At 36.8% G+C, this 24620-nt stretch overlaps 4 protein-coding genes and 1 non-coding gene across 6 annotated transcripts; 2 read left to right on the top strand and 3 right to left on the bottom strand.

Annotated features, from left to right (window-relative positions):
* Positions 1–206: 206 nt before the first annotated feature.
* On the bottom strand, positions 207–278 carry TRNAP-AGG. The gene has a single exon. It is a non-coding gene; the product is annotated as a tRNA-Pro (tRNA).
* Positions 279–323: 45 nt separating this feature from the next.
* On the bottom strand, positions 324–3394 carry LOC120256079 (kinetochore protein SPC24 homolog). 2 transcript variants are annotated; one of them, XM_039263848.1, is made up of 6 exons: positions 3282–3394; positions 2185–2398; positions 1426–1567; positions 1237–1338; positions 697–770; positions 324–615 (listed from the first exon to the last, which is right to left on the bottom strand). In XM_039263848.1, the coding sequence occupies exons 2-6, from the start codon at positions 2360–2362 to the stop codon at positions 515–517; spliced, it is 597 nt and encodes a 198-aa protein (XP_039119782.1). In that variant the 5' UTR covers positions 2363–2398; positions 3282–3394; the 3' UTR covers positions 324–514. The 2 variants fall into 2 exon arrangements, with proteins under 2 accessions (XP_039119782.1, XP_039119781.1); XM_039263847.1 differs by having other exon boundaries at positions 2185–2404.
* Positions 3395–6289: 2895 nt separating this feature from the next.
* On the top strand, positions 6290–8639 carry LOC120256086 (ethylene-responsive transcription factor RAP2-12-like). Its single transcript, XM_039263857.1, has 2 exons — positions 6290–6643; positions 7670–8639. Exons 1-2 carry the CDS (start codon positions 6376–6378, stop codon positions 8446–8448), a joined length of 1047 nt encoding a protein of 348 aa, XP_039119791.1. The 5' UTR covers positions 6290–6375; the 3' UTR covers positions 8449–8639.
* A 1331-nt stretch (positions 8640–9970) lies between these two features.
* LOC120256084 (protein TONSOKU) lies at positions 9971–18505 on the top strand. The gene is given in 21 exon segments (XM_039263855.1): positions 9971–10282; positions 10915–11715; positions 12128–12304; positions 12571–12662; positions 12758–12856; positions 12934–13403; positions 13556–13596; positions 13804–14049; positions 14718–14865; positions 15057–15179; positions 15771–15820; positions 15822–15872; positions 16011–16134; positions 16340–16452; positions 16561–16672; positions 16752–16856; positions 16936–17002; positions 17112–17232; positions 17305–17478; positions 17613–17730; positions 17828–18505. Coding segments are annotated over 21 exon segments (3999 nt in total). The 5' UTR covers positions 9971–10003; the 3' UTR covers positions 18316–18505.
* A 349-nt stretch (positions 18506–18854) lies between these two features.
* LOC120256085 (subtilisin-like protease SBT1.5) lies at positions 18855–21517 on the bottom strand. The gene is given in 2 exon segments (XM_039263856.1): positions 18855–19402; positions 19404–21517. Coding segments are annotated over 2 exon segments (2373 nt in total). The 5' UTR covers positions 21426–21517; the 3' UTR covers positions 18855–19051.
* Positions 21518–24620: the final 3103 nt, after the last annotated feature.

The raw sequence follows: 24620 nt of genomic DNA on the forward strand, positions 1-24620 counted from the left end.
ATGTATTTGTTTACATAAAAAAATAAAAATAAAGAGGCAGATTAAATTTATGGGGGTGTGTTCTTATATGAGAATAAATATTGAATGAGCTAAAAAAAAAAAATATCAATGTGATTATATATTGCAACAGAGAAGGCAGTTTTGTAAGAGAGTTGCAGACAATTGTTTTATATTAAAGAATTATAACCAAAAAAAAAAAATTTGAAGGGGCATTCCGAGAATTGAACTCGGGACCTCTCGCACCCTAAGCGAGAATCATACCACTAGACCAAATGCCCTTATGTGATGGATTTTCAAAGTAATTTATATATAATCACAGTACAGAAAACAAGAAGAGCATTGCAAACAAGAACCCGGGTTTCATATTATTTGAGACTACATTTGATGCAACATTCTTAATGAGGGAAATTAAGGCCCTAAAAAAGTGGTTCAACACAACTCTTAATACAACCACTGCAATTACAAGTGATAAAGATGATACATGCAGTCTTGCATATGTATTTCTGGACTTTCATTACTGTGCCATCTTCCACAACCTGTTGCATACCTCCAATGGTGGGAGTGTCTTCTCAAATTCAAACTTTTCGACTTTCTTCTTGTCCCTGTCAACAACTACTGCAGCCCGGTGTTAAGGGGAACATCTTTCTTAAGAATTTAAAGATTTTATTTTGGATGGAGAAATTATAAAAAGGATACAGCCGGAAATTTTTGTCTGGTCGTCTAATGTGGGAATAATACTTGTCACTGAAGCACACATAGAGAGCAAATCCCTGAAAGAGAGATTTCAATCATAAAATTGACAACCATGGAAAATTAGTATTCCAAGAAAAGAAACCAATTTGTTACTAATCATCTCCTTCAAGACAAAATATCATTGCATTAACTCATTTATAAAAGAATCACTCATTATCATACTGGCAATGATCAAATAAACTTGAACAAATATAGGAAAGGTATTCAAACTTGTCATTTTATTTACTATGCACCAAACAAAATGATAAGCTATGACTACATGAGACAAATTATTAGAAAAACAACTGATGCAAAAGTTGTGATCCAAATTTATTTTTCATAAAAGCTGCTCATATAACAAATGAAATGTTCTACGGAGAAAAAAAAAATGCCTGCAAGAGGCCTTCTAGGTCAAGGATCTTTATCAGGGCATAAAATTGACTAGGTACCAGAGAACCAACAAGTGATCATAATAAAAGAGTTGAATGTCATGCATATACATACCGAGCTCGTGCAGAATCTTTCTCTTCTTTCTTGATCATTTCTTTTCGCTTTTCAATGGAAACTCTCTGTCGCTCTAGGGCACTAAGCTCATCACTAATTATTGTGCTGAATAATAGACCAATTTAGCTAATTGTAAGATAATAATTTTATACAATGTGTATCCAAGCACAAAAATGACTTAACACTTATCTAAGTTCTTGGCGAAGTAAGCGTTCACTTTGAAGTTTCTCTTCCAGTTCATTCTGAAGATGTTCTTGTTCCGCATCGGCAGTACTTTCAGCTTTTGCCTTCTCTATCTTTCCTTTGCATTCATCAACTCTTTTCTGATAATCTGCAATGTTTAAAATATGAAAAATGATAAAAGGACCATTTGCCTTACTTCATGAATGATCTGGCCTCATGTGGTAGTGTCTCTTAAACTGATCTTCATGTTTCATCAAATATATATCATAAAACAATTCCATGTTTGCTATATCTCATGTCATCACAAAGCCAAACTTCATTTTCCATTCACAACAATGAAAAATAAATATTGTTGAGATGAACATAGATCATTTCAATGCTCAAAGATTCAAAAGCTGATGTACTCTGGGCTAAAATTACTGGCTTTGCTGCTTCAATATATATATATATATATATATTCAAGAACATTGAAATGTATACCTGATGTTGAATCTAAAAAATATTATGATGGCATGCCAAAAAACATAACCTAGTAATAAGCTTGATGTAGGAAATAGCATTTGACATTCCTGAGGATCTAGGGGCTGCCATCTATACTATTGTAGACTTATTTTTTCACAAACAAAGTCATTATTTTAGGACTGTGTACCATTCAATGATAATAAGCTCCATAAAAGAGAATAAATTTCTCTATCTTTATAGGCATGAAGTAATATCACCAGAACAAGAAATCAAAACTACGATAATAAAGAGTCAAAAACTAACCATCTAGTAAGTTTTGAACCTCACGGGAGTCCATCTCGCATGAAGATTGAAGAGTTTTCATGCCTTCCAAAGACTGCATCAAGTTATCACCATCCTTTCTGTTATTTAGTACTCCAATTAAGTCATCTCCAAGTGAAAGCAGTTTCGCAACATCCACTCTCTTTCCCCGATTCTCCATTACAGAACCAAATTCCTAGCAAAGTCTGCTCGGTGGCTAAATCTTCTCCCAACAAGTGAAACACTAATTAAAATCTTCATACTCTACAATCTATATATCTAAATTCAATTGAAAACAAAGGTCTATATAATTCACAGTGCATGAGTAAAAGAAGCTTGTGCAATTTAAGAACTTCAAAATGAATCACATTATTCTGGTGATCTATCAACGGGTAAATAATAATGCTTACATCAAATCAAACACTTATAAGATTTAGCTCATCATCTACATAACCAAATTCAATTCAAAGAGAAGACTACCAAATTGAAATGGATGATAGACAAAGTATCCAAAAGAATTATACTCATGGTTGAAGAAACCAAGAACCATTCTCATTTTTCAGTAAAGAGGAACTATCCAAGCAAAAGAAAATTAAAATGGAGAAAATCACATTAAAAAAAAAAACTTGCTCTTTCATATGTAAAAATGAAGGGTTTCTGAGAATGAAAAATAAGTAAAAACCCAATTTTGAACAGAATCAAGAGAGCATGAGATTTATTAATACAAATTTAAGAACACAAGAAGAGTATTCAAGTTGAATGAAAAAATAAGCTAAACTACAACATTTGAAAATTTCTTCCTGAATATGCGGGGCTTTGGATAACGTGAAAGCATCTCAATTTGAACAAAATCACTAGAGCGTGAGAAGAAAAGAAAATTCATAGAAAATATCAGGAAAAAAAAAAGATTTTCAATTGAAAGGGTTTTGGGAAAGTATGCAAATAATATCTTAAAATTGAGTAAAATCAATACCAACGCGATGAATTAAACAAAATTCAAACATAAAAATTCAAATGTCAGTCCAGATCGAAGATGGAAACAAGTTTATGGACAAAAGAGAAAAACACATAAAGAGAATGGATGAGTAGGGTTTCCCGACCTTGTGCTGAAGACTCTACGGACCTTGAAACGTTTAATGGCAGCGATTCCGAAGAGAGAGCGAGAGCGAGAGAGAGAGAGAGAGAGAGAGGAGGAGGATGGGGATGAATTCGATGGAGGGGTTTCCTTTCAAATTAGAAATGAATTTTTTATTTTTATTTATTGGTTTTTTTAAAAAAAAATAGTTATATATTTTTTTAAAAATGGTTTATTTATTAAAATGGCCCTGTGGCCATCATCCAAATAGCACTTCATTGGATTTTTTTTTATACGTTATTTTTTTTTTATATATATAGATGTGACTAATGCAATAAATAGAAAACATGCGCATAACCTAAAATTAATTGTCCAATCCATACACAGGAATATAGAGATTGAATTATAAATCCACTTTTATACTGGGGCCCTTTATAATATTTTATGCATATAGTTTTTCCGATTTTCTATGCAGAATGTACCTTTGCTCATAATTTATTGGGTTGAATTTCAATTCCTGCGTAGAAGTGACCATTTTATTTAATTACCTGCGCTAGGATGTGCTTTTGTTCACCATATATTGGGTGGATTTCAACCCTCTCTTAGAAATGAACGTTTTATTTAATTACCTGTGTGTGATGTAACTTTGCTAATCATGCATTGGGTGGAATTCCAACCCCTTGCATAGAAGTGAACTGTTTATTTAATTATATATATATAAGGTATTTTTATAATAATGTAATATGATATATATAGACATACAAAGTACAACTACTCTATTACGCTCACAGGCACAAAGAGTCAAAGTATTAAGATGCTTGAAAGATTGATTCACTTTGAGTACTTGAGCTACTCATACTCAAACTTTGACTCGACTCATGATGGAGTTAAGCTCGAATTTTTTTAAATTGAACTTGAGTAGCTTGTAAGTAGTATTGTATTATTTATAACCCCTAATAATAATAATAAATAATATATATTTAAATAGATAGTAAGATTAAATTTAAAAATTAATATTTAAATTAGTTATATAAACAAATAATTTAGGGCTTGAAAAAGAGTTATAGAAATACACTCTCATAATACGATGGAAAGAGCACCTTACAAAGTAAATATTAAAAAAAAAATTTACAACCAAATGAAGAATTAGCACTTCTGCCAAACACCCAATGTGAGAAAGTTGGTGAGACCACCATGAAGAATTAGGACACTAATAAAAGAGACTAAACATAGTCATTAGATGTACCAAACTTTGAATATTTTGTGGGGGAAAAAACTTATTAAATAGAACACAATGTCCCATTAAGAGGAGCTCTAATTTAGTAATTTACATCCCATAACTATTGGTTAAGATAAAATTTATTTTCCTTTTTTCCCCAATGTAATAATTAAAATTTATATTTCATCAAAAAATCATCATCATATAAATAGAGTCAATATTTATTTTGAATTGTACTATACATAATATTTTTAGATATATATATTAATCATTTACAAATATATCATCAAAAATACCTTCTTTTATTAACAACAAATTTTAGTGTTTTGCTCAAGGAAAAAATTATTTTTATTTTTGACAGAATTGATAAATAATAAAATAAAAGACAAATAGAGATAGAAATGTACTAATTAACATAACTTAACTGATTTTTTAAGGACAAAATTCACCCATATATGTAATTTTGGAGTAAAATGAGAGGAGTTTGAAGTGAAAACTTCTCAATCACAATTACGGGTAGTTTTTGAATAAGGGTGGATAAACCACAATTTATTAAAAGAAAGAAGAAGAGCAATGCTAGTACAAAAACAGAGACGACAAAGAAAAACAAACAAAGTAAAGAACTGTAATTCTCACCCGGAGATGAGGGAGAGCAAATGACGGAAGAAGCAAGAGAAAGCAACAAGATAAAAATCAAGCCGTGCAAGTCAACCGTGCGGAGACACAGCTCGCTGTCGAGAAAGGAAGATACTGAATCACTCGACTAGTGCTCGGGCGCTTATATTGCCTGGGTGTGGTCCCGAAGATCCGGAGCTCGGGGAAGCTTAAGGGAGCGCTTAATCTTTTGAATGTCCTCTGCGAGCTTCACTGGTGGGGCTCCGAGTCGCTGAAATCCAAGAAAGAACCAAATTAAGCAGGGTTTTGTAGAGTATTGAGAAGTAGAAGCACAATTTTTGGTTAAAGATGACGGTTGTTGCGCTTCACCAAATATTCCGAGAATGGATCTGGAACAGAGGTCCCGAGGTTTCTGAGTAATGGGTTTAAAGAAGGTATCCAAATGGTCCAGATATTTGAGACTGTGGAAGGTAAAGTTTCGATGATCAACAAACACTGAAAAAGTACCCGGATGCGAGTACAAAAGTAACAATTTAAAAAGGTGATCCATCGATTCGGGAGTTATCGTGACAAAAGTATACACGCTGTCAGCATAGCAAAAAGAATTGCAACCTTTTTGAATAAGTTTTTCAAGAGTAAGAATTTTATTATCCCAAGCCAACCAATGAATAAAGTGATTTTTGCTTGGTGATTTGGTTTTCCGAAATGGGATAGAGTTGAGACGGAGGCCTCCGTCGATTAAAAAGTTGTAGAATGATTTGACTGGAGAAATTTCCATTTTTCTAAAGACCGGGAATATGAGTCTTCGATATCGCTTTGAAACAATCCCGGTAAAGAATTTAATAAAAAGTCGAATTCTTCGATTGTGGTCATTGAAATGAGTTCTACGAGAGTTAAGTATGAGTAAGAAATTGTTTTAAAAAGTAATCCAGGAAAGTAAACAGATCCAAAAAAAGTGATGTCCATCGATTATTGGGAGATTGGCCCTCTAGCCATCTGTCGAACCAGAATAAAGTGTTTTCACCATTACCAACAGACTTGGTTAAACAGGCCCGGAAAGTGGGTAGAATAGTGCTGATTCCAGTTTACTATTCCAGACCGTGTATATTCTCTCTCTCTCTAGAATTAATATTAAACTTTCTCTCTCTAGTACACAAGGTAGTACATTGAAGGATGATATATAAACACACTTTCATCATATCTTGCCAGACCTCTCCATCACACTATATAAAAATCCCACCTTTTTCCCAATTTCTCTTCATTAGCGAAGCTGTGATTACCGAGAATGTGCGGAGGAGCGATAATCTCCGACTATATCCCGCCGGCGAGGTCCCGCCGGCTGGCGGCAGAGATCCTGTGGCCGGATCTCGAGAAGAATAACAAGGCGAGCGGGTTTAAGAGCTGGGAGTGGGAGTTCGATGATGATTTCGAAGCTGATTTCCAGCAGTTCATTGCTGAGCCCGAGGTGAAGGAGAAGGAGAAGAAGGCAATGGGGATTGGAGTAACCAAGCCAATTTCTTCCTTCCAACTCTCTAAAGTTCCATTCTCTCATGGTAGTTGGTGGAAATTAAAAGCAAAGATGTGATTTTTATGGGCTTTTTTCCCCTAATGTTTGATTCGGCTTTACGTTTGGGAGTACTGTGGATTGCTTCTGAATGGAAAGCTTTAAAAGCTTATGATTTTTACTACTGGTTTTTCATATTTATTTGTGAATGCTGTGTTGATCTGCTGTTATTTCACAATATTTTTGAGTTTTATTTATGCTTTTGTTCTCTTGGTATAGTTGGTGGAAATTTGGAGTAAAGTTGTGTTTTTTTTATGGTTCTTCTTTTCCATCTTTTTGTTGTTCCTTTTTAGATCTGCTAGTTGCTTTGATTCTTTTCCGAGTTTTGTTCTTCAGGTTACTTTTAGTTGAGCAAAACTAGGAGATGAGATTCTTATCGCCTTTTGTTTAATGTTTATTCATGAACTCTGTAATAATTCTTGTGATTTCCCAACATTTCAGTGTTCTAGATTTCCACAGATGACCGATAAAAAAAGATCTTTATCAAATGGTGGTTCTGTTCTATGTTTTATATCCTCTGGTTGTTATTTTTGAGAAATCTAAAAATGGGTTTTTTATCCGCCTTCAGCTGAGAAATTTGTTTTTTTTTTTTCTTAGAACTTCAAAAGATTGCAGAACTATGGGAGTTCTTGTAGTTTATATGTTTCTAGGTCTCTTCTATTTCTATTATGAGCTTATAACGAGAAGGACGTTCAAGATATCCTTTTTGATGCATTTATCTTCTCTAATGTTCAGTAACTCATTGCCTTTGTTCTTCTACTTCTTTCTTATGCATATGTGTGTATACTCTTTTCATATAATTGCAAAGATATGGTACTGCATCTCCATGTATAATCTGAGTGCTGTAATCTGATATCTTTTAGTTTTCTACAAGATTGATTCAAGATTTTTGGAAGTGATGTTGGAGTTGTGGATGAGACCGGCTAGTTCTTATTATAGAAATTTAGTCTGCTGATGATCTTTGTGCTAAAACAAAGTTTTGAACTTATACTTTTGTGCTTTATTTCTATTGCAGAGGCAGTGGCTATTCCTCTGAAGCCGAAAAAGTTGGATGAACCTTTGAAGAAGCCTGCTGAAAGAAAGAGGAAGAATCTATACAGGGGAATTCGTCGGCGTCCTTGGGGCAAATGGGCAGCTGAAATCAGAGATCCCCGTAAGGGTTCTCGTGTCTGGCTTGGGACATTCAATACTGCTGAAGAAGCCGCACGGGCTTATGATGCAGAAGCTCGTAAAATCCGAGGTGATAAAGCAAAGGTTAACTTCCCTGAAGAAGCACCCCTGAGCACTGAAAAGTTCACACCAAAAGCAATCCCATCTCAGATGCCAAAACTCGATGGATCTTTCAACTGTGTGAAGAATCCTGTGGATGGCTTGCACTCTACTGAATTCTCTGACCAGAAGTACGAGGTGGCTCAATCAGACTTCCTGAATGCCTACTCTCTGATGAAGCCACAAATGAATGTTCAGTCTGGTTTTAGTTTTGAGCAAGACATAAAGTCCACAGAGATAACACCAGTTTGTGCTGCTAACACAGTTAAAAGCAATGAATCACCGGTCTGTGAAGATGTTAATCCTCATAAGAAACTGAAGAATAATTACGGCGAGGCGGTGCCTGCTGAAGAAAGTACTGAGCTTGAATTCTATATGAAGTTCCTGCAAATGCCTTGCATCGACGGAAACAAGAGTGAGTCTATCGATAACATTTTCAGCAACGTGGCCGCCCCTGAGTATGGAGGAAATGATGTCGATCTTTGGAACTTTGATGACCTGCCGATGATAAGCAGCATTTTCTGAAGAATTTTACTGTCATGCAGCTAGTGTTCTGTACATAAAATTAAAGTTGGTAAAACTTAAAGCTGGAGATGTTTGAATTAGTATTGTTATTGTCTTCTCATTATGTTGTTGTTGTTGTTGTTGTTGTTGTTGTTGTTGTAGAGACTTGTTGAATTCAATGAATAGATGGTTTTTGCTGAACTAGATATCAATGATGGAGTTTAGTATGTGGCTTTGAATTGTATGTTTTTCTTCAACATATCATCAGTGAAACTTAACAGAGACTTTTGAAGATTGTATGTATTATCTCCTAGCATTGAAAGTGATTCAAAGTGGATTGATGTTGCTTTTTTGCTTAACTAAGCATCAATGATAGAGTTTAGCATGTGGCTTTGAATTGCATGTTTTTCTTCAACATATCATCAGTGAAACTTAACTGAGACTTATAAAGATTGTATGTATCATCTCCTAGCATTGAAAGTGATACAAAAGTGGATTGATGTTGCTTTTTGCTGAATTAAGCATCAATGATGAAGTTTAATATGTGCCTTTGAATTGTTTGTTTTTCTTCAACATATCATCAGTGAAACTTAACCGAGACTTTTAAAGATTGTATGTATCATCTCCTAGCATTGAAAGTGATACAAAAGTGGATTGATGTTGCTTTTTGCTGAATTAAGCATCAATGATGAAGTTTAATATGTGCCTTTGAATTGTTTGTTTTTCTTCAACATATCATCAGTGAAACTTAACTGAGACTTTTGAAGATGTAATGTATCATCTCCTAGCATTGAAAGTGGTTCAAAGTGGGTTGCTGCTGATTGTGAAATTGTAAAGCAGGGGACATAGGATCTTTGAATGCATGGTAAAAATTAGGCATGAATTTGGTTTTTGTGTTGAAAATGAGTCAAAAATCTTTTGCTTGTTGATGCAGATTCGATTTAATGCCATGTTTGGCGCAAACCTTCTTTGACCATTTTTTTTTTTTAACACACAAATTTGATTAAAACTTAAAACTACATATTTGACCGTCTCAACTCAAGAGTTTATATTTTATACTCATTCTAATATTGTTCATCCATACTATTTATAGACTAAGTGTGAATCTCATGTGAGAAAAAACTGAGGATTTTTTTACATGGTCTGTGAATCACTGTAACTGATGCATCTCCGTATTTGTTTATCTATGATAATTTTTTTAATTTCTTAAATAAAGGCGCTAGTCACCTATTCGTATACTCACTCTTTTAGTTAAATTTATATTTTGTTAGCGGATAATATTTAATGGTTTAAAACAGATATTTTTCGAAATAAATTTCAATTGAAAACTTTAAAAAAATGAGCATGCATTCCACTCTAAATTAAATTAAGGAAGGTGTGGATAATTTTCCTGATAATTGAGGGTTTAGATATAATTTACAAATTTACAAAGGACTAACAGTAAATATCACCCCGAAAGTTTTAGGCGGGAAACGTGAAAACCAAATGGGCATCTTTTGAAAACGGATCAAAACGCGGCAACTGTGCTCCGATTGAAACCCTAATCTCGATCACGGAAAGGGAGAGAGATCGAGAGATGGCAAAGAGGAGAGATGAAGAGGAGCTGAATGTGGCGAGGAGGGGATTCAAGGACGCGGCCAGGGAGGGGAACCACGAGGAGGAGGCTCGATGGGCCAACGTGCTGGGGGACATCTACAAGCAGCGCGGAGAGTACGTGGAAGCCCTCAAATGGCTTCGGATTGACTATGAGGTCTCTGTGAAGCATCTTCCCTGTAAGCAGCTCCTGCCCACTTGTCAATCCCTTGGAGAGGTCTACCTTCGTCTGGATCAATTCAAAGATGCACTCATTTACCAGGTTGGATTTCTAATGTTAAATTGCGACTTTGATTCATCTTGATATCCGATTACACTGTCTTTTCCCGGATTTTGGTTCAGAATGTCAAAATTTTTTGAGTGATGCAATGCTATTACTTCCACTTGTTTGATGCTGACATACTGTTTCACTGTAGGTGTTTGGGTTTTATTCCAAAGTTAATTGCTTTTGCTCAAATTATTTTGACTCGAATTCTGATAGTGTTTGGTTAATCTACATTTGATGCTTGGGTCCTTTCAGCGAGGGAAAGAAGCTGAGAAACTTTTGGAATAGATTAACTGTGGCACTATTTTAGTTGCTTTCATTGAGGAAAACTTTGATGAGATTGATAAGGATGGGAATTTGCCTGAAATTGAACTATCCTAATATGTTGCTGAATCTTTTAATCTATTTGTAGATGCTGTTGGGTTTAAGCTATCTGTTTTTCATTCAGGGCCTATTTCCCAATTTGTTTTGGGAAGGCCATTATATTTTGTCTACGAAGGATTATGTCTCAAACTGAAATATCATCTGATAATATCCTAGAATTTCCCCCATCCCTCAGTGGATTATGAAAGTCTAGGTGTTTTTTAGTATTCTTTTGCATCTGATGATGCTGCCATCTTGATTTGCAGAAGAAGCACTTAGAGCTTGCAAAGGATTCTGATGACCTTGTTGAGCAACAAAGGGCCAGCACACAGCTTGGTCGGACATACCATGAAATGTTTCTACTCTCTGAAAATGATCATCATGCCATTAGGAACGCAAAGAAATATTTTAAGTCTGCTATGAAACTTGTGGACAAGCTTAGGGAGAATGAGTCGTGTAAAAGATCTACTGTTTTTCTCAAGGAATTTATCGATGCTCATAACAACATTGGTTTGCTTGAACTAGACCTTGATAATTTGGAGGAAGCCGAAAAATTTCTTCTTCAAGGTTTAAAAATCTGTGATGAAGAAGAAATACCTGAGAATGATGATGCTCGGAGCAGGCTTCATCATAATCTTGGAAAACTCTACCTGGAACTTCGTGACTGGGGAAAAGCTAGAGTCCATATTGAGAAAGACATTGTAATTTGTAAGAGAATAGGTCATCCGTTAGGTGAATCAAAAGGGTTTATTAATCTGGGAGAATTACATTACAGAATTCAGAAATATGGTGAGGCAATTCGTTGCTACCAGAAGGCTCTTGATATTGCAAAATTGATGGAGGATGAGGATGCGTTGGTTAGTCAGATCAACCAGAATATAAAGATTGTTAAAGAAGCTGCTCAAGTGTTGGAGGAGTTAGAAAGAGATGAGCAGGAACTTAAAAAACTGATGAGGTCCACCTGTCGTGCACGGGGTACATCAAATGAGAGAAAATGCCTGCTCGAACAGAAAGCTTGCCTGGACAGCCTCATTGATAAATCAAGCACAATATCTGTATGGCCGAAAGTAAGTCTTTAGCTTATGTTGTTAATCCTCTTCTTCTAAGCTTGTATTGTTTCTCTATATCAGCTACGGAAGTCTGATATCTCTCATTTCTTTTGCTCCTTACTGATGGCAATATTGTTCAAGATATTCCTAATCCTTGCTTTCAATGCTACAATTTATTGAGCATGATTTGATTTTGCAATATGCTTGATCATCTTTAGATGGTGAATTGCCAATTTTCTGTGGATGACAAAGTTTTAGCTAAAGAACTTATTCGAAAGAAAACAGTTAAATACTTCTTTGAAAGCAATAGAAGTATATGTAACCATTTTATTTATTGCTGGACAAAGTCTATCATCTCTCATTCATTGTTTATACTGAAATTTGAAGTAGACTATTTTGTAACACCTACACGTGTATTTTTACGTCCTAGCATCGAGAGTTTGCCAAAAGGATCAAGAAAGTAGCCACTGAACTTTGTGACAAGGAAAAGTTAAGTGATTCTTATCTGGCAATTGGAGAATCATACCAAAAGCTCAGAAACTTTAGCAAGGCTCGCAAGTGGTATATGAAAAGTTGGAACATATACAAGTCAATTGGAAACCTTGAGGTAAGTATATATGTGGTTCTTTTACAGTGACATGCTTTATTTACAAGTTACAACTGTGATATCCTCCCCCCATTTGGTTATATCAAGCATCTGTCAACAAATTATGCTCTGTATGTCCTAGAGATCTCTCTAAATAGTCTTTCAAAGCTAGATTCTTATGCTTTATATGGGCAACTAATTCTGGTTCAATAGCAAGTTGTATGTCTATTTTCCAACTTTCTTCATAGCAAGATATGAGCCTGATTTTAGAAATCTAACAAGTTCAGGGACAAGCATTAGCGAAGATTAATATCGGTGAGGTTCTAGACTCTTCTGGTGACTGGGTTGGTGCACTGGAGGCATTTGAGGATGGTTACAGGTAATGCACTGTTTCTCAAAATTTAATGCATTATTTTTTACCCATGTTTCCTTTATGTTTTCTCCAACATAGATTACTATTAAATTCTATTCCAGGCTTGCAATTGAAGGTAAACTTCTGCCAGTTCAGTTGTCAGCTCTTGAAAACATGCATTACAGCCATATGATTAGATTTGACAATCTTGAAGAAGCCAGGTAAATCCATGTACTATAGGCCTCCTTTTGGAAGTTATATGCTTTATCTTTCCTGCAGTAAAACATGGCTACTCCAGGAAATTGCAGCGTGACATTCAGAAGTTAAGGCAGTTACTAAAAGATACTGATGCTTTAAGGAATCGGGGAAGTGATTACTGCTCTGAAACTGACACTGAAGGTGGTGAATATTCAATTTATTCCTCTGATAGTTGTGGCTCACCAGACAGGCATAAAGCTTCTGCAAGTAAAATACATTTGCCAAACCATGTTGAAGAAATTGATGAGAATGCTCCCTTGGTTTCACTTTTGCATGGCAGAAAGAAAAATTCTTTCAATGCCAAAATGCCTCAGAAGACCAATAATTCTTGTATGCCTGAGTCCTCTATCAGACATACAAGCAAGTCTGATGATAATCAGCAAGCAAGCGGTCGTAAGCGTCCGCGTATCATTGTTTCTGATGATGAAAGTGATGAGCCTATTGAATCAGATAGATCTAAAAGGAGGGCTTATGAGAGCCATGTCGGGAACATTGTTGCTTCTGACATTGGTTGGTTTTCTAAACAACTGACTAGTTATTTACTTAAGTATTCAAATTTGTAGGTCATTTTTTCAATTTACTCTTTTATCTATCTTGAATAAGGTGGTATTCTTTAGTGTAGTTGTGAAGATGGAAAATTATTCATTTGTTTGAATCTGCAGATATCAAGCTTGAAGAAACCACTGCAACCAATGCAGTTCAGGTAAACTAAATGCTTCAAAAGTTAGAATCTGCTCAATATTATTATCTAAGCCTATAAACTATTCAGCTCTTGCATGCTCATTCTGTTGATATTGATAGGTAGTATGTGTATCTTGTTTAAACTTTTCAATGTTGTATGGTTTTGGTTGCGTTCCTGATTACTTTAAGCATTTACTGGATCTCAATCATTAAACTTTTTCTATTGCAGGATCTTGCACATCACAATGCTGCTTCTAAGGACGTGCTCAGTTCAAGCATGCCTGTCCAAATCGAAGAAAGTGTTTGTTCCTTCAAATCCAAGAAATCTAATTCCACCGCTGATAATGATGCAGTTTTACCCAACTCAAACAGATCTGCCGCTAGTGGATTAAAATCAGATGGTAATTGTGCTTTTGGCGACTTTCTGGCAAACCAAAAGTATGCTGGTTTCAACTTACCAGAACATGAGAATGATGTAAGTATATTTTGTGATATATTCTTAGTTCCCAACTGCATTTGCTGTTAATGTTGTTAATCTCATGTTCGGTTGTGGGGTGACTTTTTACCGACTAAACACCTAATATTACCCCCACAAACCTTCTTTTACAAAATTTAGTCATTTGAATAAATATATTTAATAACTAATTGTTTAAAAAACATTGCTACTAATAAACACCTATCCTTTATTAGAATTGTAACTTTTTAACCATAAAATATTTATTTTGATCAAATATTAATTAAGTTGAATTTCGGTTATTTTCAATTCAAGTTGTTTTAATTTAATTAATAATAAATTACTTGCTTGGCACTAGTTAATGGTTGTAATATTGTAACTTGTGAACCATGCTTTAGAAGAATATCCATATTCCACTTTATTGCATTTGGTTGTCCATCCTTGGATATTTGTGCTAACTTAGGTTATACAAACACGATATTTGTGATTTCAATAGTATTGTCTGGAACTTTTTTAGTTGAGCTTATCTTTGTACGTATTTCGTTGCTTACTCAGCACATGAACGCCTGTATACTATTCTTATCTATCTGTTTTGAAGTTTGCAATACATGCTAAAATTTAACATATTTTATGTTACACTTCGTTTGCCTCTAACCTGTGAACTTATATTTTCATTGTATACTGTGCAGCAATTTGTTGCATTTAAGATAGGTGATGAAACAATTCAACTTGATGTAAGCTCTTTCATAGATGGTGACGCTTTAGACGTTGAATCACTTAAAGTTGAAATTGCTTGTGTATACTTCCTTCAGCCCTCAGAGGAGAAGAGATCAAAAGGTACCTCCTTCCTTCAAGCTTCTCAAGTCACATACGACGCCATTTTCACTACTTAAAAAGTAACCAATGATATGTTGTTTCTAGACTTCATCGATAACTCACAACCTTAGCATATTTCAAAATAAAAATTTTCACAATTTCAAATTTTGCACCCTACTAGCCTCATACTTACTGTATTTCATTGTTGTAAGGCTTGTTGCCAGTGATTGGACAGTTGAAGTGCTGTGGGAAAGCTTTATGTTCCGCGGACCCAATTGCAGATTTGAGGCATTTTTTATATGAAAAGAATGTCGGGATTGACGTCATTATTACTGGTATGCAATTAGTCATAGCATTGTATTGTTATTTATTCTTCAAAACTTATAAAGTGTCACTTGTTTAGGTTCTAGTGCGTGTTTTAAAGTGATATTCCAATTGATATGATTGGTCGTATCTTTGCTTATGAGTTATGAGAGTTACCACAGCCATCCATGCAGGGGGCATTTTACAAGACATGCTTTAACACAAATGCTAGTAAAATTTATCCTTTCCATGTAGCATGCCGACAAAATTTATCAGCTTTGTTGTTTTGGGTTAATCCTTGCTTTCTTGCAACGGAAAAAACCATTTCATTGCATACACCTGGTGTTTGTTTGAGGATTGTACAAACTAGTAAAATACGGAAGTCACAAATTCCTTTTCTTTTCTCCTGTATTTTATGTTTTAATGTTTCATTATTTTCACCAGTAATCTTCATCTGTAAAATTTTACTTCATATCAAGTTCTTATGTAGTTGTACTTTTTATTATCAAACCATGGCTGTTAGGCTAGCAGCTACTTTGACCTGGCTTATGTCATTATCCTTTCTTACTGGCTCATATTTAGATTTACGTCGAGGTTATAGCACTTTTGTTCTTTCTGTGAAGGATGGGTCCCAAAACGATTGATGAAGTTGTACGCTGATAATTGTCAGGAAAATGTCTGAGGTACCCAATATGAAGTTGCTGAAGAAATTATACAACCTCGAAGTAAATGTCTTATGCTTCATTCTGATTTTCTTTTTCTTTCTCCTTGTCAAGTTTAAGTTATTATTAATCCATGTTTGAAATTTTTTAAACCTGGCCCAAGTGCTCATCTGCTTATTTTGCTTGCTTCTTCTAAACTAGGTTTCAGAGGACGAAATCTTAATATCTGACTGTGCGTTGCAAGACCTATCTATATCACCTTTTCTGACTGCTCTTCAGGTGCACAGAACGGTTGCAGTATTAGACCTTTCTCATAATCTTTTAGGTAACAACTAACAACCATTACTTGTTCCTGAAGTTCAAAAAGTTTTAGATCTATGTTTGCTTAATCCTGTCTGAAAACATTGTTGATACTTATCTATTCAGTAAATTTATTTTACCAAGGGGGAAAAGTCCTTGTTAAAAAATAAAAAAATAAAAAGAGAGGAATCAATTGTCATTTATCATTTCCTGTAAAAATGCCCTTGCAGGAAATGAAACCATGGAGAGACTTCAGCAGATATTTGCTCTATCAAGCCAAAAGTATGGCAGTCTAATCCTAGATTTGCACTGCAATAGGTTTGGCCCAACTGCTTTATTCCAGGTATCTGATTCGTATTCTTGTGTTCTTTGCTTTAATGGTCTTTTGCAAGATCTGATTACTCTGCATGAAGCTGTGTTGGCTAATTTCTCAATTTGCTTAAATCTACAGATTTGCGAATGCCCCGTCATTGTTGCTCGACTGGAAGTGCTCAATCTATCTCAAAACCGACTTACAGATGCATGCAGTTCTTACCTCTGTGCTATACTGGAAAACTGCAAAGGTATGTTCACTATCAAATGCAGTTTCTAATAGATTTTCAAGGCAAGCCATATATGATGTGGATTTGTGTGGTTTTACAGCACTTTATAATTTAAACATAGAGGCATGTTCAATCACATCTAGAACTATTCAGAAGATAGCCGATACATTGCATGAAGGGTTGGTCCTATCACATCTCTCAATAGGTATCTATCAGAAGAAAAAAAAGACATATTATTCATTCATTGTGATATATCTGCTTAAAAATTTGAATTGATATAACAGGAAAAAATTATCCCATCTCTGGAAATGCAATGGCTAATCTTTTAGTGAAACTGGCATCCTTGAAAAGGTAACCTCCCTCTTAAAAGTCTTTGATCTTTCAGAAAACTCCAAAAGAAATAAGAAAGAACAATTAACCTTTGCAAGTTACCATGTAAACACAAGTTCTTGCTTTGTAGATTTTCGGAACTAAGTCTTGCCGGTATCAAACTAAACAAGGCTATGGTTGATGGCCTTTGTGAACTGGCTAGATCATCAAGTATGTCGTCATTGTCACTTGGAGGAACACAAATTGGAGTTGTAAGTGACTCTTCTTTACCTTTCAAATGACGATGAACAGCCTATATAAACAAACTATACAATATGATGCAGGAAGGAGCAATAAAACTAACAGGAGCATTATCTAGCAGACCTCAAGAGTTGGTGAAGTTAGATCTATCATGTTGTGGACTGACATCTCCCGGTATAACTCAGATATGCGCAAACATAGCTTCGATTGGCAGTGTCACTGAACTGAACCTTAATGGGAGCTCAATAGGCAGCGAGGTTTGTCATTTCTTCTGTATGTCTCATTAGAAAATATTACAATCATGCATTTAAAAAAAAGTCTTTTCCTTGTCTATTGAATTCTAAACCTTTCGATTTCTTATGTCTTTGTTTTGTATTTCCTTGTGAATCAGTGTTGTGATGCACTGGCAGCAATACTGATGGATCAGCAATGTAGTCTAAAATGTCTGGCCTTAAACAAATGTAATCTAGGACTTGCAGGAGTAGTACAAATAATTCAAGTTCTCTCAGGTCCATTCATCTTTCACTTTTCACCCAAATTCATCAAAGTTAAACACCATAAAATTTCCCACAAATCTCATGATATTTTCCTGTTTTCTTTTTCCAGGAAATGATTCACTTGAAGAACTCCATTTGGCTGACAATGCTGCTGTACCATCAGAAAGAATTATACAATTTGATTTAACACCAACACGCCCAAAATCAAATGCTGCAGCTCCAGAGCCAGAATGCAAAATGAATACAGAAGCTGAGGCGCTGGAAGTGGCTGATAGTGAAGATGAAGACATGAAAAGACCTGCATTTTCTGGGCAAGATGGTAGTTGTGCTAGTTCTTGTCAAAAGAACTCATTTACATGCTGCCAACTTATCCAAGACCTATCTTCTGCAATCTGTTTGGCCACTCAACTGCAGTCACTTGACCTCAGTAAAAACCGGTTTTCCGGTGAAGTTATCGACGCATTATATACTTCTTGGTCGAGTTCCCGGGCAGGTTTACAATCTCAAAAACATATTGTTGCTAAAGATCACATCGTCCATTTCTTCACAGAGGGAAAGAAGTGCTGTGGAATTAAGCCATGCTGCAAGAGAGATTAATTAATAGATGACATTGTGACAGGTATATTCTTCGGTAATAATATAATTCTCTTCTCATTTGGTGTTTATGTATCACATGCAAGGCAAACATCCTGCTATCTGTGCATGAGGAGGAGCACACGCGTGGTTGGCTTCACTGTCTCTTGATATATTATTATTATTATTATTTAATCTTTTTTCTTATCAACTTTGGACAGGTTGTGTAGACAGACAATGAGACTGATGTTTCTGACACTCTTTCCTAGCACCAATACAAATATATAAATAATGTATAATATTTCTTTGGCAAGGGTTCAGTTCAGTAGAACTAAAGAGTAAAGAGTCCTATAATGTCATGTGTGGTTGCTGTCTTGCTGATGAGGACATTTCCCTCCAATTTTTTTCCCACAAAGAATCTTTTCAAATTAAAAAAACAAAAAAAACCAGCTAAAGAACAAACATCACATGCAAGAGCGTCAGTTAAAACTTCTCATAAGATTTAAAACTGTGTCCAATAAATACAAAAAAAAAAAAAATGAAAACAAGCATGCAAAATACAAAACAAAACCACATCCATGTTTTTCTCCATCACACCACTCATTCCTTCTCTTCTCTCAAAACTCCATTGATTCTACACACAAAGGTTTCAACCTTACATGTAAGTTAAAAGCTTAAAAAAACACAAACTACTTCAACATCCCAAGTTGAACAACAAAAACATATACATCAATAAACACAAACAAAACAAAGTTCAAAATCACAGAGGTGTCTGAACAGTAACAACAATTGGACTCTTAACAGAATGCCGGCCATCTGACCAAGTCAAGCTACCGGAGCTCACTCTCGAGCTCCCGGCCTGCAATTCCTCCTCCTTCAAATTCACCTCCACCCTTACCAAAAAGCTCAACTTCTGTCCATTCCTTCTAAAAACCAATTCTTTCGGGTCAACAATAAATCCATCCCCTTCGATTTCCGCCTTGTAAACCGCCGCACCACCACCTACATTTGTCACCGTTCTAATAAAATGAGTAGATCTCCTCTTTTTCTTTGCACCATCAATCATAAACACCGATGTCATCGACGGATAATTAAGGTTTCCGGCATGGCCCGGCTCTTCGAGCACCTCGACAATCCGCAGACCGTCTAGTGATGGTCTTGATACTATCTGAAGTATAATTCAGATTGCACAAGAAGTTTATATAATCAGTTGCGGTCAAGTCATAGATTAGTCCAGGGTCCATTGCACGCTGTGGATCAACATGGCCGGCGCCGTAATCGAACACGGTGGAGGAGTTGCCGGAGGATTCGTCTAGCATTGTCTTGTCTCGGTTGTCTTTGGTGTAGGCTGTGGTCATCAATGCTGATCTGATTGCTGCCGGAGACCACTCTGGATGTGCGGCTTTGAGGAGTGCGGCGAGGCCGGAGACGTGTGGGCAAGCCATTGAGGTGCCGGAGAGGATGTTGAATTCCGTTTGGCGGTGATCGGAGGGGATTCCGGCGGGTCCGATGTTGTCGGGCCAGGCGGCGAGGATGTTGAGGCCTGGGGCGATGATGTCGGGTTTGAGGATGTCTGGAGATTGGGGATTGGGGCCGCGGGCGGAGAAGGCGGCGACGACGGGGGCGGGGTGGACGCCGAGACGAGTGCCGTGGAAGACGATGGTGGCCATTGCTGGGGAGGAAGGGGTTGAGGAGGTGATGTATTTGCGGATGATTTCACCGGAGGTTGCGCCGACGGCGGTGGCTGGGAGGACGTGGCAATCAGCAACGAGACCCTCGCCGTCGAAGACGCCGTTGGCGAGGATCATACCGATGCCGCCAGCTTTGCGGACGACCTCGCCCTTGGCGGCGCGGGAGTTGACTCCGCGGTCGCAAACGACGATTTTGCCGGCGGTGGAACTAGGGTTTAAGGAGCCTTCTAAGCAGAGGGAGGACGAGTAGCCGTCGCCGGCAGCGGAGGAGTAGACGAGGGGAAAGAAGCGGCCGTGTGGGAGATCGGGGCCACCGTAGACGCTGACCCCCGGAACGGTGCGGCCGTCGGCTAGGCGTACGTCGGCGGGGAAGTCGCGGTCGAGGGATCCAGCGCCGACGGTGGTTAGCCAAGGGGCGACGTTGGTGACGGAAAGAGGAGCTGGGCCACCGTTCCCGGCGGAGGCGGAGACGAAGATGCCGTGCTCGGCGGAGGTAAACGCAGCGACCGCGATCGCGTCGAGGTGGTAAGGGACAACGGCGCCGCCGACTGATAGGGAGATGACGTCAGCACCGTCGGCGAGAGCAGCGTCGAAAGCGGCGAGGATATCGGAGTCGAAGCAACCGGCAGCCCAACAGACCTTGTAGACGGCGAGGCGAGCCTTGGGGGCCATTCCGGCGGCGAGGCCCTTGGCGTAGCCAAGGGACGAGGCCGGGAAGGCGTAGCGACCGGCGGCGATGGACGCGGTGTGAGTGCCGTGACCATCGGTGTCACGAGGTGAGCGGATCTCCGCCGACTCGTTCATGCGGCCGGTGGCAGACTCGTAACCGCCGGAGAAGAAGCGCGCGCCGACGAGCTTGCGATTGCAGCGGATTCCAGCGTCGCAGGAGCCACGCCACTTGGCGGGGACCGGGCCGAGGCCGGAGTCGGAGAAGGAACGGCGTTCAGGCCAGATTCCGGTGTCAATGACGGCGATGACGAGATCAGAGCCGAAGTCGGATTCGGAGAGGAGGCTACCAGTGGAGGGGGAGGGATGGTGGCTTTGATGATGGCCGGAGAGGCCAAGGAACTCCGGCGAGCGGGTGGTGGAGGGGTGGCGGATGAGCTCGGGGAGAAGAGAGATGACACCAGGAAGCGATGCGAAGGAAGCAGCGGCAGAGGAGGAGAGACGGGCAGAGAAGCCATGGAAGACAGTGGAGTAGGTGTGGATGATGTCGGCGCCGGCGCTGGCGTCGGAGGCGGTGATGGAGAGAAGGGAGGTTTCGTACCAGAGACGATGAGAAGGGAAAATGGACGGCTTAGATTCGTGATCCATGTGGATGATATATGTACGGAGATCATCATGACCGTTGATGGAGGGAGGATCAACGGCGGAGATGAGAGGAGAATGGAAGAAGAAGAAGAAGAAGAAGAAGAGGATGGTGATAAGTATAGAGAGAAGCATTAGATTTTGGAAGGAGTGATGGAATGAATGGGAGGGAGATGTTGGTGAAGTAGTAATAATATTATGAGTGATGTGGTGTTTGTGTTTGAGTACTTGATGACGTGGATTTGGAGATTGTGTGATTAATTTTTAAATAATTAATTTAATTAAAAAGTTAAGTAAAGGAAAAAAAAAGGATTTTTTTTATTATTATTATTTTAAAATTTTGGGAAAATGTCACGTGAGAGTGATGATGTGTACATTTTAAATTGGAACTGGGAGATTTAAAATAATTTGGGATGGATTGAAAGGGAATATGTCGCGTGCTTGTTTGAAACTTTGAAAACGGAAAGGGATGGGTCAGGATTCAGACGGTTTTTTTCCTTTTCTTTTATTTTTATTTATTTTATTTTAAATTATATATTTATTTATGTTTTAAAAGAAAAGACAAAGTAGAAATCAGAGATCGGTGATCATTGCTTAGTTTGATTGGCCACAATTCAATGACATCCGGTCGGTGTTGTCTCTTTTGTTTTTTTGTTTTTTTATTTATTTATATATTTATTCACTCTTATTGTTATTATTATTATTTAAAATGTTCATGAAATGTCAATCATTGAATAGCTCAATGATATGACATCAAAATGTAAAGGGGAGATCATGGGTTCAAATCTCTCCTCAAACAGTACTGTTTTTCCGTACTGTTCACCCGGAATTACTATACTATTTTTATACTGTATATCCAGGTTCCAGTACTGTTTAGTACTGTTTATATTTTAAAAAAAAAATGTGTTTGTCATCTATTATTAAAAAAAAAAAATGTTCATGAAATCCACCAAATAATTTTGACCTTGATATTAATATTTGTTTTCTGAGAGCTAGAGAAATTAACTAAAAATTATAAGAATTACAAATCAGAATTTAAAAATAATAATTTAATTAAAATATATACACCCACGCTATCCACCCTTCATCATTTTGAAGGTAATTCAATTCAGCCTCTTACAATAAATATAACCTTTAACATATATTAACGATTTTTTTTATAAAAAATGCCAAACACCGTCAAAAACAAATAAGTAGAGAAATTTACTAATTACAGTGATTTAATGATCTCTTAAATATTTATTATATGGAATAAACAACAACATGAAACAACAAAAGCGAACCATATAAATAGTGTATAAACAGTATTATCACAATCATGTGCTGGGTTGGATCCCTCATCTGCCCATATATTGTCAAGTGCTTTGCCTAAGCTTAAATTTCAACTCCTGGGTTTTGCCACTACACTAAGCAAGTGTTTGGCTTAAAGGAGAAAAAAAAAAAAGTTAGAAATGGATTGAAAAAGTTTGATAAAATTGGAAAAAAGAATATCAAGTAGCTGAACTCTTTAAATCTTTAGTTTGGTACTCTAAAATTGAAATTGATGATAAACAGGAGAGTGACAATACCTGAATGGCCCACATTGAAGCATATTAGAAATATCAAAAGCAAAAGCACTCACCAAACTTTTAAAAGTGAGAAAAATAAGAACAGTTTACGGAACAAATGAAGAATAATAATAAAAAAAAACTATTGATGTTAAGCATCGTGCACAATTCACAAGAGAAGTACCTTTCAAGAAGAGAAGAAAGAATCTACTTTAATTTCTAAAGCTATCAAAAACTGTTCATCTACAAGCTTTTTCCTTCTTTTGTGTTTGATGATCACATAAAGTTGAGAATAAAATGTTTTAGCAAACATCACTATACTTTGTTAATTCAAATGCTAATCAAGAACGAAACTAAACACCACAAACAATAAATAACAAGGCATGTGGTAATAATGTATTAAATCTTGTAGTTTGTCCTGGGTATTGATTTTCACAGTTGCAATATGTACCTTTGATCCATATATCTTCATCAAATTGCTGACAGCTTGGACCAAAGACAAAATCATAAAAAAAAGTAAAAGTTTTTAAGACAATTTTGGCTTTGTCTAGAAAACATGATGATAAATGATTCAATTTGTTAAATTGAAACCCCAAAGAGTTTAGTAATAAAATTAAGGTAAACTACCTGGTTCAAAAAGCAAAGTTTTCTAAAATTGATCTTCAAAAGATAGAAAGACTTATTTTTTACACATCTGCTGAAGAAGGATGGGTGAGGATAGAAGAGGCCAAAGAGAGAAATCCAAGAGAAGAAAAGAGGCAAAAATAAAGCAGCAAAAGGCAGAGGCATGGGACAGTAGATTACTTGGAGAGAGGAGATGAAAATTGTAGGAAAGAGGAGTAGGTGCAGTCACATGCAATTATTGGATTACCCTTTAATAGCACTGATGGTCCTTCAATGTGTTCAAACTTCAAACCGTTCTTATAGATAAAACAGGAACCATGTCAGATAAAAATGAGGAAAGAAAAAAAGGGAGTAATTTTCAAATACATAGTACAAGGATTGAGTTCTAATCTACATTAACACACACACACACACACATTTATATATAACAACACAAAAGTTTTGACACCACTAGTGTTGTTCTTTCTATCCACTTAGTATTCTAATTCTTAACTAAACTGTTCCTTATTTGATTTAATACTTGGTATTACTTTGCCAAAACTCTGCAATTAGTCAATGAAATGCCAATATGTTCATTTTAATGCAAAAAGTCATATTGGTCACTGGAATATACCAAAACATGTGCATTCAAATTGTTCTGTTTATCATCTTTGATAATGTGACAATTTGTCCATCTACTTCATTATCTGTGAAGCTAAGATGTCAGTTAATGTGGCAGTGAGCTGTCATCCCTTGCCAGATCACCTTATTCTTGTAAAATAATCACAGTGTGCTAGCTGAGGTGGTAACTTGTTAGTGATAATGTGTAAGTGCCATGCCCATTGACAAGTGATTCAATTGTGGGAATCAAAGATAATGGAGGAAGGTACCTGATACTGAGAAGATCTAAAGCAATGCATCTAATAAGAATCTGAATACATGGCCCCCGAAGCTTTGCCAGTATGGACTACTCGCTAGGTGGAATCCACATCAGTCCCTATCAATCTCATCATATAAATGCAACAAAGATAAGAGAGATTTGACTACAATTATTGATAATATAGTTCACTAATTTTCATGTGCTAAATGGAAAAGGAAACTAACATGTTAGCATTCAATTGTGATGGTTGCCCCTAACTGCTTCTCTGCACATGATGTTAAAAAAAATAATAAAAATTTG

Source organism: Dioscorea cayenensis, unplaced genomic scaffold (assembly GCF_009730915.1).
Source record: "Dioscorea cayenensis subsp. rotundata cultivar TDr96_F1 unplaced genomic scaffold, TDr96_F1_v2_PseudoChromosome.rev07_lg8_w22 25.fasta BLBR01001281.1, whole genome shotgun sequence".
Lineage (NCBI taxonomy): Eukaryota > Viridiplantae > Streptophyta > Magnoliopsida > Dioscoreales > Dioscoreaceae > Dioscorea > Dioscorea cayenensis.

Bases quoted from the DNA above. Each gene is read 5' to 3' on its own strand.
- LOC120256079 (XM_039263848.1), bottom strand. From the start codon at position 2,362: ATGGAGAATCGGGGAAAGAGAGTGGATGTTGCGAAACTGCTTTCACTT. The intron at 1,568-2,184 runs GTTAGTTTTTGA...TAAACATTGCAG, and splicing joins GGTTCAAAACTTACTAGATG to ATTATCAGAAAAGAGTTGAT. The intron at 771-1,236 runs GTATGTATATGC...TCTCTCTTTCAG, and splicing joins AAAGATTCTGCACGAGCTCG to GGATTTGCTCTCTATGTGTG.
- LOC120256086 (XM_039263857.1), top strand. From the start codon at position 6,376: ATGTGCGGAGGAGCGATAATCTCCGACTATATCCCGCCGGCGAGGTCC. The intron at 6,644-7,669 runs GTAGTTGGTGGA...TTTCTATTGCAG, and splicing joins TAAAGTTCCATTCTCTCATG to AGGCAGTGGCTATTCCTCTG.